The following is a 14,531-nucleotide window of genomic DNA, read 5'->3' as shown; positions in this document are numbered from 1 at the left end:
GGTGCAGCTTGTTTGCTGAATGTGCAAATCACATAGTAAGAGGCCACATCACCGCGCACACACACACACACACACACACACACACACACACACACACACACACACACACACACACACACACACCTAATCATCCACCAGCCCTCCATCCATCTTCTACACCAAATGTCACCCTACCTGTATAATGATCTTGGGGGCTTTCATCAACCCCACCCCCCACTCAAATACCTCTGCCTGCCCCAGTCTGCTGACAAGAGACCCCATCACACCTCATCCAACCACATACGCACACACTCGCACACAGGCCTCCTCCTGAATGAAACTGCGTGGTAATCAGAAGTAGCGGATGAATCAATGGACTGCGCTCCTTGAAAGGAGTATGTGGGACGGGGGGAGGGGAGTTTGGTGGTGGTGGGGGGTGTTATGGAGGGCGGCATAAAGCTCAAATTGATGTGAGGTCGCTGAAAATGAAGATAGCGACGCGAGACAAAAGAAAGGGCGGGTCCAGGCATGGAGAGGAGAATAGAGAGAAGGGAGGCAAATTGATTTGTCTGGGGGATGGTATGAGCCACGGGAGAGAGGAGCAGGGGTGAATAAATGGGGGAAGGGTGAGAGGAGGTGAAAATGAAGGTGGCGGAAAAAATTGGTGAAGGAACATATTCTGCTGGGTGGCTAGAGTACTATGAAACTCTGTAATCCCTCAAACACTCAACGCCTAAAATCCTTGAAAGCTACTCTGGTGTTGTTTCGGTTTTGTTTGCTTTGTTTGAGAAATCGTTAACCTTGAACTCTCATTGGTCAACTTTGTATAGAGAGATTAAATGTTGAAAGGTGAAGTAGATTTTGGATGTTTCTGGTGTACATATTCATGTTACAATCATAAAATGAATCACAGTTCATGTTCTATAAGTGCAAGAAACCAAAACATTTTTCTCTAAGCATTGAACTCACAAATGACTCAAAGTATGTGTAACACACAGTATGTGGCTGCAGGGGTTGGCTGCAGCTTAGCTTTTGATAACGTAGAAGCACATGTATGAGATGGTAGACACTTTTTCCTTTTTCTCGCTCCAAATAATAGCACTTTGATGCCATGCTGCTGGCTTAATCTGTTTAGCGGAAATTTACCTTAAACCCTCTGATTCAAAGGGAAACTTTTTGGGTGAGATGAATGCTTTGTTGGAAGTATTTTTTAATTATTCCTTTGTATAGCGTTTGTTTTTTGTGTGTGTAGCTTCAGGAACTACTATTAGAGTTCTGTTATACAATCTTGTGTTGTATACAATTAAATAAATCTTGAATTAATGGGAGTTATATCAGCATTATAAAAGGTCTGAGGTTGTGCACTTTCTCGTGTGTGTGCTGGGGAATCATTAGATCTTGTGATCTCACCACTGTGTTTACCACATCAGGTGCATGTCAAGGTGATGTGGTTTTATCACGCTTCTGGTGTGTGTGTGTGTGTGTGTGTGGCCTTGTGTAGTTCTCATAGTGGGAAAATAAAGAGTTGCTTGTGCTGAGGGCTCGTCATGAGATAGTTTTTCGTAGCACTGTATTTGCCTCTGTATTTCTCACAATAATACGGACTCTTCTTATTTTCACTTTTATCCGTCCTGTCAGAGACATTGTGCAACATTGTGCAAAGAGCTCCAACAGTGAAACGCAACTATTGGCTTTGTTTACATACTGATTCACTTGGTTAAAGCAGGAAGAGAGGGGAAGGATTGGGCGAGTGAAGTGGGACGATGTGCTACAGATTGTTGTTTCTTTGTGGTTCCAAACTTGTAAAATTTATTTCCCTTCATTGACATTTTGGCATATTTCAAACATGCAGTGCTTGGACAGACTTCAGGTGATATCTCTAATTTTTTGGAACCAATGTTGTTAGGTCTGTTCACTCTCTGGAGAATTTAATCTTTTATTATGGTTGATTTGGTCCATTGAATGTAATGCTGGTCCATCTCATGTTACACCAAATAATGGGTCTAACTGCACTTGTATCGTTCTGTTCTAATTGAAGTAATTAACTACGTCTGAGTCCAGGTACCTTTTACAACCCCTTGTTCTCTTGTAAGCTTACTGTGTGCATTTGATGCTCCCTGTTCTTTCTTATTTCATTCTTCCTCATGTCATCTCCACTCAAGATGAAAAGTTCACACTAGTTTGTTTCCGTGGGATATTTCTGTTTCCGCTCAGTGCTCTGGGGAGAGCAGATGGAGGGATTAGAGTTTGATGTTGATGCTGCAAGACCTCAGACCTCACTTGACCTAAAGGGTTCAGGTCTGGTCGGGCTGAGTGTCTCCATCCTTAGATACTTTTGGAAAAGCAAAGGGTTGGAGTTTATTTTAAAAGTGAATTTATAGCCTATTTCATCAGCATATTTTGTAAATGAAGTAATTCAGCTTTTACTGAAGATGATTTCAAGTGATGTAGGGTTTCAGTGCCCTTTCTGCCTTAATCGTATCAAATATTCATTTGGTATTTGGTCAATAATTAGGCTTTCCCACTAATCTTGCTCCGCTATGTTGTCTGAAAGTTACATCTTATGAATTTTAAGGACTCAGGGTTTGTCAGGCAGATAGCTAATATTCAGGCCTTCGCTAAACTTGGTGAATGCTGGTTGAGTATGAAATACAGTGCCAGGCATGTAATATTTTAGTTTACACATCACTGATTTGTCGCTATGATTCTGCTGTTTTGGCCTCCTGATCACCTCTCTGAGCACTGACCGGACATTGATTCACAAGCTCAGTTCAAGTGATGAAAGTTTGAAATCATCAGCAGAGTGGTGGGCATTCAGGGCAGATCAATGTGCCGATCTCATGTTGTACAGCCACAGAAACACGTGTCTTAACACTGGTCACCTCACCGCCACACATGAATGTGAGGAATGCAGACTGAGGGGTCTGATGGTGTTCGTAGGTGGCCTGGTTTCTCTCGCTTTTCACCTTTAGGTGTCTGGTACCAGGCTGCAGTCACATGACTGCAGGACCCGAGTCAGGGTCACAAGGTGTTTATCGGCCGCTCTGATGTTAAATTACTTTTTCGCTCATTTTTTATTTGTATAATTATTGTAATGTGTAGAATTCACAACAATTTTTCATTTTAAGAATAAAAGAAACTTAAGTCCTAAATCTTTTTTCATTATTTTTAGGTTTGAAATCATGCCAGTTCTTAAAGTAATAGTTAGGTCTCAGATTTTCTTACTCTTTCTATAATCCAGTTGTAGTTCAGTATGGGGGAAAGACTGACTTTAATTGAACATAACAGTGTGAAGTATTGTACAGAAAATGTCTTTGGTCAAAATGACAGGCACGGTGTTTAGTTATTCTCATGGTTCATCTCTCTCTCTTTCTCTCTGTCTCTGCAGCATACCTCTCTGTCGGCCAGCCGTTCAGAGAAGGGTACCGGCTGGTCGAGCCGCTCGCTGGGTGCCCGATGTCGTAACTCCATCGCCTTGTGTTCAGATGAGCAGCCGCATATTGGAAACTACCGGCTGCTCAAAACCATCGGCAAGGGCAACTTTGCCAAAGTTAAACTGGCACGACACATATTGACCGGCAGAGAGGTGAGTTTAATTAATCAGAAACTGTTCATGACTGCACTGAAGGTGTCAATAATGCTGGGATTGATGAGGCTAAAGAAATGGAGTTGAGGAGTTGAACCAGACTCGTGGGTAAATACTGCGGTTTGGGAGCCAGGACAACAACAGTATCCTGTGACTCAGCCACACAGATGGAGTTTTAAAGGGCTGTTTCACCAAGTTCAGAGCACCTTCTGTTAGCTTTCACAGCCAACAATACTGTCTCATCTCACAGTCAAGGCCTTAAACCCCTGTGAAGAGAGACAGTCATGTTTTTAGTTTGCGTGGGTGCATGTCTGTGTGTTTAGATACACTGCAGTCTTTCTTCTCTTAAAACCCTGACCTACATTAGTTGAGTTGATAACTCCATCAGGGTCAGTAGAAACTTTGTGTCTCTGCCGCTGGCTCGATCATGTGAGAGGCGTTGTGTTCTGCCCATATAAAGCTGAAGACGTTTATATATTGGAGGTTTACAGTGGTAGTTTGAAGCAGTCTTTGACCGGGTCACCACATGTTGTTAAGCCTCTTATGAAGCCCCTGTTTGTTTAGTGGATATCTGCCTGTGTTCTTTACATGCTGTAATACACTGTGTAATTTGCACTGTTTGTCCTCCCCACAGGGTGGTTTGACCAACATGCCTTGTCTCATTCAATTTTGAATAATTGATCATGTTTTATTGAATGCATGGTTTAAATAGTTCAGAAATTGGCACCAGAGTGCAGTGTTCAACAGCCACCAAACTGATCAAGAACACAAAGATAGGCTTATGCAGTTTAGAAACTGAAGTAGTTCATTATAAATAACAATTAATTGATTAATTTTAAAAGAAATTCTCATCAACTTACATATGATTTCCACTTTCTAAATTGTGGAGATTTGCAGCTGTTCTTTGTCGTATTTATAGTAAATTTAATATGTTGGTTGGACAAAACAAGGTATTTGAGTGCTTCAGCTTGGGATATAGGAATCTTATAAACCAAATAATAAATCACAGAAATAGTCAGATATACAGTTAATGAATTAGACCAGAAATATAACAATGTAAACCCATGTACAGTGAAAAGCATTAAAGTAAAAAAGCCCAGGCATAAAATAGCCAGAATATGATTTATTGTTGCAACTGGAGCTGCAGCAATTAATCAATAAATCAAATGTGTATATTAATATATTTTGTTTGTTGGTTGATTTTTCTTCATTTCTTTTTCTGTTGTTTCCTCCCAGGTTGCCATAAAGATCATCGATAAAACACAACTTAACCCGACCAGCTTACAGAAGGTGAGTGACATGCTACTGTGTGTGTGTGTGTGTGTGTGTGTGTGCGCGTGTGTTTGCATAGGTGTGTGTCTTTTGTGCATATAAAAATAATAAATCTAGACAGGAGTCCATGAAGCCATCACAGAACCCTTGAACACACACATGCTCTTTGTTGTTGGCTGATTTTTGTCGTGACTTCCTGGTTGATTGGATTTTCAGCCTAAATCAAACTTGTGGGTTGATCCCTTCATTTTGTTTGAGCAGAAAACTGCTTATATTGTATTTTCCTCTTTTAGTACATTATTACTGTTTATGTGATCTCCGGCTACCTTATCTCCTTAACCCCTGACACTGTATGTTCTACATGAATATGACCTTGTTTGTCCTCTTTTTTGAGGGATTTAACAGTAAGTAACTCCTCACATGCTGTTTCGCCACAGGTTATAAATCTCAGATGACCTATGCGTGCAGCATTCGTCTGAACTTTGAACTTTTGCTTATGTGAAACGTAGTGTTTGGGAAGCTGCTACTGGCTGCAGATTAAAGCTAAAGTGCACAAATGGATGCAGTGAAAAAATCTTTTTTCAAATTGAACCTTTGTGCCAGTGTTTGATAAATGGCTTGTCTGTCCAGTTTTATGGATGATTTAAATCTTTTGTTGTGAACTCAGTATAGTTTCATACAGACACTTCAAGAAGCTGCTTTGTGTCAGCATAATATAACCATCATTTGTCCTCTCAGTCCACTGGAACTAACTAGGTTAAAGGCTTGGGGTAATGTACGTCACTGTATGCTTGTCTAGTGACATCTAGGTTCATGTATTACCTACATGTGTTACATTCATAGCCCTAATGAGATTAAGCCTGCTCCTGTCTGAACTTGGCCTGCTGCAGCTATTGGTGTGTGTGATTGTCTGTGTGGGAGTTTGTGTGTGTGATGCATGTATTAATTGACACTGATCTAATGAAACAAAATTGAGTGAGAAACAGCCTCAGGCCTGCTGTTTTCAAAGAATTTGTTGCAGTTTTTTCTCATCTGGCTATATTGGTAGAAATATTTGCCTCTAAAAAGATAAAGCAGTATTGCAATATTCATGGCTGTGCTGACATGCTTACTCTTCTTCGCTTTAAGTGGAAAATCTTTTGTTTTTTGAAAACCATTGCATCTTCCAAAGAGCCAAGCCAGATTGAATCTCTCGCATTAGCTGAAAATCTGTGATGATAATGAGAGAGGTATAGGTATCAAAACAGTTAAACTGTACAAACCTAACAGTCTAACATCTATTGGTTCAGATATTTATTTAATCCTACAACTGTAATGAGCGATCATTATGAAAAAATACAGTATTGGCACCAGTATTTTTGAGGGTCACAGCTAACTTTAATCCTCACTATCTATCTTCAATCTGCTGATTTTTAAAAAAAAAAATTTTCTCAGCTAGTAATTGTTTCGTCTATAAAAAAAAAATTGTGAAAGATGCTGGTGACATCTTCAAATATCTTATTATGTCTGACCGAGATTCCAAAACGATGGTTAAAAAAAAAGAAAAGAAAGTACTTAGTAAAAGCTGGTACCTTTTTTATTTTTTTACTTTTTCATTTCAGATCTCCGACATCATGCTCTTTGTCATTTAGAGATGGTTTTAACATTGTGCGTAGTTAGTGTGATACACTCGGTTCTCACGGTTAATACAAGTCACTCTTTGTTCAGCAGGGTCTCTGCTGACCAAACTTTGGCCTTGAGTGATTATGAGTCTTCTTTATCAGGACCTCCGCTATAACAAATACACTCTCACATCATCTCACATCAGGATCGATAATGCATCAACACACACACACATACACAGCCAGCCTATTGATGAATACTCAGCTGGTTAGCTAACCAGTACAGGCTGGGTGTTGACTCTATTGATAACCCAGAGTTGGGTTATTGATGGTGTCTGGCTCTGTGCAATAGTTGGTCCACTTGGCCTAGATACTGGCCAAGACAGCCGATTCATCACTCTGCAGCTCGTGCTGTTGACGTCAACACAAAAAAAAAAAAAACCCACATGCTTGGCTAGCCAAATCTTAATATTGCATTAAGTGTAGTTTGTGTTTTTTTGTTTTTTTTTTGCTATCAAAGTCCCTTTTGTATGAGCTCTTGGTTTTAGTTCCAAGTCTAATCCATTTTCACAGTTCTGGCATGGCAATGAGAGGGCAGTACCTTAAAAGAAACCATGGGTGGTGTTTCTGCAAATTACACATTTTGAAGAGTATTAACATATGTGTTATGGCGCAGGCCAGCTTCTTTTAAACAGCTCTGCTCTGCCTTATTCCCTGCCCCAACTATTCAACTGGAAATCAAATCAGATAACAGCATGAACGTGAATTTAAAGCAAGAGGATACAGACAGAGGTTTTCACAATCAGACATTCCCACACTGCATGACCTGCATGTCAAACCTAGAAGAAGTTTCATTTTGGTCTGACCTCAGAGGAATCAAACCCAAAGCTACACCAAGCTACATGTAAGCAAAGTGTTTCTCATTCCGAAACAAGAAATAGATACTGGCAGGCTGCTGCCATGCAACATTGCACATAGATGACAAAGAATGGAAGTATTTATTGCCAAAAAGCAGCACATCATTTTTGAGACATTCATTCATTGAGTCATTGAATCTTATAAATACACTTAAACCAGACTTTTCATCATTTATGAAGTACTATCATGATGTCAGGAAACCCATTTTTCAGTTATATTCCAGAAAAACGCACTTCGCAGTACAGTTAACATTCTGTCAGTGTTATCACCACCTGATAAACTATTGACTCTTTTTTAACAGAGGTGAAGCTGGGTGATGGATGTTTGTGTGTGCATTGTGTGTGAGGTTGTCCCTCTGTGGGAATATAGGCTTTCTTCACCGGATTCACATTTTTTTTCAGCACGTCATTTGCCTTTTGTTCCAACAGGGAGATGCCTACTTAATGACACAATGAGTCTGCTGTTCTAATCTTTGAGCAAAGACCTTGGTTTTAAACATGGCTGTGGACAGTACTTTGTGTCTGTGTGTGTGTGTCTGTTGGTGTGTGTATTCTGCAGCAGAGTGGTAATGGTCTAGTACTGCATAGCGCAGCGCGGGGGCTTCCAGTTGCATCCTGTCCTGTCAGCATTATTGTAGTTAGTGTAGGACACTATACATGCTGCCAGGTGACACTGTCTCTCTCTATCTCTTTGTATGTCTCTGCAACCTCTCTCACTGCCTGTCGCTTTTTCCTGCAGAAAAAGTCAAGTTTGTAATCAACAGACAAATGCAGAATTAATTCATTTTCCATTTGCTTTTTTCTTCAATTCATTCAGTAAGTCTACAATTTTTAATATGAGGAGTTTATTTCCCCCATGCTAGTGTACATCAGTTTACAGGTATAACTAATATTTACTTTAATTATGTGTTTTGATTACTTGATTCATTGTTTAGCTTGTAAAATGTAAAAAATAAAAATGAAAGTTCTGGGAGTCCCAGGTATCATCTTAAAATGTCTTGTTTTGTCAAACCAAAGACCAAAATCCAAAAAAATATATGGATATAAGTTGTATATAAGACACACAACAGAGAAAAGCAGCATTTTGCTTTTTTTTTTGCAACTGGAAGAGTGGATATTTGGCAACTTTGCTTTATATTAACTCAAACAATTAATTAATCATCTGAAATGTATTTGCTGAAATGACCGAGGATGGACATTTTGAGGCACTTTCTGGACAAATGTCAGGAACCGTCCAAACTGCTGTATCCCTGCCCACCTTGGTGTTATGACTGAATTAGTTGATGTGTCCTCCTTTTTTGTGTTTGGATGAAAAATGCGTGCAGCACTTGCAGACTCTGAATTGTATATTTGTCCATCATTAATCAGGCTTTTGTATTTCATAGGAGATTGATTAAGTTGCTTCAGTGTAGCATCATTTGCATTTTGATTTTCACAACATTAATATTCAAAAGCTGTAGTATTCACAGTTTGGTTGAAATAGAAGCACACAGTAGCTTCTGTCAACTCTCCAAACCTCTGTACAGAAGCTCTCTGCTTCCTCTCCTTCTTGCTCTCTCAAGGCTCGGTTATGCCTCAGTCTACATTCTGTCAAGTTCTTCTCTGTTTTGTAGTTTTATGCCCCATTTCTCTTCTCTCTCCCTCTCTCTCTTCTCCCCACTCTTCCCTTTGTATTTTCTCTATATCAACTCTTTATTTTGTTCTGTTTACTGTGGCACTGTGTCCCACTTCTCTCTTCATGCTCCCCCGGCATTGTGTTGGAGTAGTAGTTCTACTGTAATCACAGCTGTACTGCCTACTATCCATAGGACTACAACTGTGTCCTTAAACCAGTTCAGGGAAGTATGAACTTTTCTAGTCTTTTGAAAAGATCTGATTTTCTAGGGAAAAGCAAGTACTGAAAAAATGCTACCATGCAAGTTCTCTGCTTCATCTGAGTGCCAGCTTGTTCAGTGGAAAAAAATGTCTGTTTACTTTGCAGAGTGCAAACTATGCATATGCAGGTGTCTTTCAATACAGAAATGGCTGATCTTGCCAAAAAACAATATCACAATCTATTAAATCTAAAATACCTAAAATATCTATGAATTTCTCCATTTGCACCTTTAAAGCACAATATTGCATGAAAGACAGTGTTTTTTTGTTTTTTTTTACTCAAGCTCCTCATCTGTAATGCTACTCGCTATAACTCACATTGCTTTGTTTATAATACGTAACCCAAGGATGAACTGCATGAAGTAATTTGTCCAATCAGCATAGCATTCTAGTTGGCTACATCACTCTCTTGGTTTGATCACATAGTGCAGATTTACTAGTCAACAAGTTTAAGTAAAGTTTGAAAACAGAAGTAAGAGGACACTTAATGCAGCGATCTCGTTGACTCTCCTGAAACGTAGATTGTGTGGAAGCCTTCAAGATTGATCATGATCTAAAATCAGCCCCGTCCTAATTGTGTATAACTATTATTTAATCAGGTAATCTATTGTATAGCAAATCAACCACATAACTGATCACAGGTTTTATCAGAATACAACGCATATCTCATACAGAACTAACATTGATTTGGTAGAATGTAGTGACAAATATTGTCTTCTATTGTTGCACATGCCAACTGAAGAGCATTTGATAGTGCTCTGCTAGTGTTGAGCAATTCTCCACCCTCTGCAAAGTGTATTCTTGTTTACTTTGGATGTTTTTTTAGAACTGAGTAATTAAATCAATTTGCAAAGCTGTTCATAAGCTGATTTGGAATTTCTGATGTCAGACTCTCCCATTGACACCCGAATGCAGCAAAAGAGTTGCAGACGATGGATGTTGTCAGAAATACAACACTTATTTGTCCATTGAATCTATGTTGAATTTCTTGTAGTTTGTTGATAATACCTTTTCTAAAAATAAACCGTTGTCCTGTTTCATATCTTAAAATTTGATAAAAGCAACGTACAGGACCAAAAGGTTTTTTTTTGCGCTCTTTCCTGTAGTGTGTGTTGTCGGATAATCTGCCAGAGTATGCAGGGCCCCATAAAAAGCCTGGTGTTACTTTGAGAACAGGAGAATTTTGTAGGCAGCCATCCAGTGTTGCGTATGTGCACAAAAGTAAAAGTGTATGCATGTGCACGGAGGATGGTGTTTGGGCCACCATCAAATGCTGTGAAGTGTGTTTTGTCCCTTGCCCAGGCCCCCTCAGCCAGAAGCTGAATTCCAGACAGGCAAACAAAGGGGGCGCTTGAGTCGGGGTGGAGTGGGGGTGTTGTTGGGGCCTTGGCACAGGAGCATGGACCCTGAGAAAGACAAGATACAGAGCAGAACCGAAGAGAACAGACTGCGTGCGTGCTTGCGTGCGTGTGTGTGTGTGTGTGTGCATAGGCCTACAGGCGGATAAACTCGCAGCCCGACATGGTCCCTGCGCTGCCTTTGTATGCACGTGTAATGCCATTATCTGCATTGCTATTGTATGCAGCATATTGTCCCTGAGTGGGTGTCTGTGCATAATCATATTGTTGCTGCTGTTTGCGTCGTTGTTATTGTGCCAGCGTGCAAAGGGAATAATTACACAATAAAGGGACAAGAGGGTGGACAGAACGAGAGCAGAAGGTTTTCCCACAGGCTCAACTTCAAAACGACGTGAATAGAACAGTAGAAGAAGAGAAGTATGATGGCCCTCTCTCTCCCTCTCCTCACTGTTTCTTGTTTGGCCAACAACTATAAAGCTATATGTAATTATCTTTATTTAATCAAGCTGAGTCAGGCTTATTGTGATCTGGGTCAGATGGCCAGCTATAAGAGGCCTGAAGTAAACTCTTCATTAATGATTCAGCTCCTCTCATCGAGAGGCCTGACAGCTCCAATTACTGCTGTACATTAAGGGAATGGAGGGTTTGGGAGGATTCATATAGTAGCCGTTTTTAGGGCAGCTCCCGGGCAGCAATCCCAGCAACAGGCAACACAAAGAGTGACGGGGTCAAAAGTCTATTCAAATGTTTCCTGGTGACAACCAAATGCATGGAGGCAAATCCTTGAGTAATGTTGCTAACGTTCCAAAACAGTCTACAGGGCACTAACAGTTGGCCTGTTGCTGTTTGCCTTTAACCCTGCTAGAGAGGCATTGGCATATACTGAAGTGGCCCTTAGACTGTAGGATTATTGGTTATCGATAATCTGCATTTGAAGAGTTGGGTCTCCAGGAGTGACAGTGTTGTGTCAATAGATAGAACATAGATAGACTGACTTATCAGAGTTACTTGAATGCATCAGTTTTGGACACATTTGTGCAGAGCTGTTCATGATACTAACCGTTCATAAGCTCCAGATTGACTTCATTTAGGAATGCGGCTAGCCGACTTCTCTATGGGGAAAAGCCAACAACAATCGTTCCTCCTGTCCATGAGCATGTTTTGATTTAGTGTGCACAGAGAGGAGATACGGTGATATTCACAGATGGGTCCTTGTTGAAGAGAGAGAGAGAAACTAGTGCCTACAGATGTGACATAAATGCAGTAAGTAGTTGCAAGCAAATAGTTATAGTAAGTAGTCGCTATACTGCTATAGTGACTGAAGTGGCATAAAATGTTTCATCTCAACCGCAGTCTGTAATGGACTGTCTCATTCAGAGTTTACACACATACGCACGCACACAAACACAGAGGGTTATTCACAAGAGGTACTCTGACATAGGAGTAGAGAGAGAGGCCTGTGTTCATTCGTCCCTCTCATTCTGACGTTCTTTGTCTGTCACTCTCTTCCCCTTTTTTTCCTCTGAAGCTACCAGGAATGGCTGCAGCTGATGAGGAAGTGTGTCTCACATTGTGTAGTTTGCTGTCATGTATTTAGACTGTAGTGCAGTAGAGATGCACCAGTGACAGCTATTTTAATATGTCAGCTAGACAAGCATTATCAATTCCTCTTTTCTGTTTCAACATCAGTGTTTTTGTCATGCCCCACCTCGCCCCCCTCTCTCTCTCTCTGTGTGCTTGATTGTACTAAAAAAGAGGAAAAACACGTATACACAGCCTGGATAAACAGGTCAAAGGTCCAGAGACTGGCAGGCCAGACACATGAATCAAACCCACACAGCACCACTCTCAAAGTGGTAAAGAGAGAAGGGGAAAAAACTCAATGGGCGGTCATTAAGTTGCTTTGTGTAAATCCTTGTACAAAAGCAGTCAGAGCTTGGACCTAGCAGTTGATTAATAATTCCTGGAAAGGACAGAGAGAGAGAGGATGTAAAGGCTCAGAAGTTGATTAATGCTGTCTGAAGGAGGAAAAGATGACGAGAGGGAAAGTGAAGGATGTTTGAAAAGACCGATACAAAATTAACTTTTTCGTCCAATCTGCCAAACTGGTAGTGAATGTTTAAACTTTATGAACCACTCAATTGATTACCATTGGGTTTTTTTGGCCGGTTAGTGAAGCAAATCCAATAGCCACTTGCATATTTTGCCAGCATTTGGCTGGTGGCTGCTGCTAACGTTGAGCCCTGCTGTCAGAAATTGAAATCTATCCTGGAACTGAGAAAAGTGATTTTTAAATTTTATTTGGAAGAGTAAGTAAGCATTCTCTTAATTTAAGAGTTTTAGCACACAGATTAAAGGCTACCCATAATCTTTCAAAACACAAAAATAATCCCACAACTAACAATTATTGTCTTATCAATTAATCTACTATTTTTTTCATGATTACTCAATTAATGTTGAATCTATAAAATGGAAACAAAATGTGAAAAAATCCTCATCACGATGTCTTCAAATTTCAAAACAGTACAACACCCAAGGACTCTTCATTTACTATTGTAAATGACAAAGAGAAGCAGCAAATCCATACATTTAGGTAGCTGGAACAGGAATTGGTCCATATTTTGGCTTGAAAAATGACTGAAATAATTATTAGATCTTTTTTCGATCGACTAATCAATTAATTGACTAATCAGAGCAGCTTTACTGTCACATATTGAAATCCGTGACGCATTTTCTAAACCTGAGTTTTAGTTACAGTCAACCTAAGGCTACCCATAATCCTTTAAAAAACGATAATGATACTCTACATACTTTGAGACTCTACATGATAGAGTCGGCTGTGTGTCTATGCGTGCAGCTCCTTCCACTCGCCTGGCGTTCCATGACTTCCCACAACCCCCCCCTCATCTCCGGGGATTAATACCTGGGCTGGCATGGCAACTGTGACGCGGAGCCATCGCCAGGGGAGAGAACCAGGAAGAGAGGGTGAACATCAGGAGGCAGGAGAGTGAAGTTATTCTGTTGGTTCAGTGGACAAACACTGCATTTAGGGGTGATGGGGAAAAATCTGACATTTTTGTTTTGTAATCTACAAAATGCACCAAGAGCCTAATAAGGTGCCCCACAGCTCAACATTACAGCAGGATGAGCTAAGAATTGATTGTACTGTTGATCAATACCAGTGACTCAACAGTTTCCTGGCCAGCTGCTGAGGCTTCTGGTGAAAATGTGAGAGAGGAGGAGGTGAATGAGTACAGGGGAGAGTGAGAGAAAGAGAGAGGTGGATGGGTATATAGGAGAGCGAGGAGAGGGAGGAGAGGCTTAGACGATAATTCTTCCTAAAGCTCAGATGAACAGCTGATGCACCATGCACTTAATTCAATTACACACACTCCCAGTGGACTTGTTTATGACGATGCAGCTTCCCATTTTAAGAGCACTGAGTCGAAAAACTGACAGAAAAGAATAGAAACTAATGTTTACAACACAGGACCAGCCAGAGAGTGTTTTGGTGCTCATGTGTGAATGCTTCACCAACACAACAGTCTGCTTCTTCTGGACATAAATTCACATCAGTGGTTTTAAAAATAACAGATGGGGTAACTGCAGTTGTGCATGCAAAAAAAAATCAGTTTACAATGATAATAAGCACAGACTATAGGGCTGGAGATTAATTGAATGTTCACATATATACCAAATAAAAAAATATTACACATATATAAAATCCTTATAATACACATATTTTTGCCATAATCGAGCATTTCTAAGAGAGGAGTTTAACAATTAATTATCAAAATTGGCACATTTGTGATTAAAAATAATTAAAAAGTTCTTGTGTGGCTTGTTATTTGAATGTCTTTTGATGTCTAATCTTGACACAAAACTTACCAAGGCTGTACAGTATGGCCAAGTCCATCAGTGAAAGTGTGTGGGAGGATGCAAT

General features: G+C 40.2%; 1 protein-coding gene across 5 annotated transcripts in view; it reads left to right on the top strand.

The window, feature by feature from the left end:
- Positions 1-14,531, top strand: part of mark4b (MAP/microtubule affinity-regulating kinase 4b) — a 55,992-nt gene that overhangs the window by 13,677 nt on the left and 27,784 nt on the right. For all 5 annotated transcript variants that reach the window (XM_084351223.1, XM_084351222.1, XM_084351225.1 and 2 more), the window contains exons 2-3: positions 3,368-3,565; positions 4,802-4,855. In XM_084351223.1, the coding sequence (XP_084207349.1) occupies positions 3,368-3,565; positions 4,802-4,855 (252 nt within the window). The remainder of the gene's footprint in view (positions 1-3,367; positions 3,566-4,801; positions 4,856-14,531) is intronic.

This window comes from Pagrus pagrus (assembly GCF_965226575.1).
Source record: "Pagrus pagrus genome assembly, chromosome: 4".
Classification (NCBI taxonomy): Eukaryota; Metazoa; Chordata; class Actinopteri; order Spariformes; family Sparidae; genus Pagrus; species Pagrus pagrus.
Note: the sequence above shows the minus strand (reverse complement) of the source record. Positions and strands in the feature narration are given on the sequence as shown.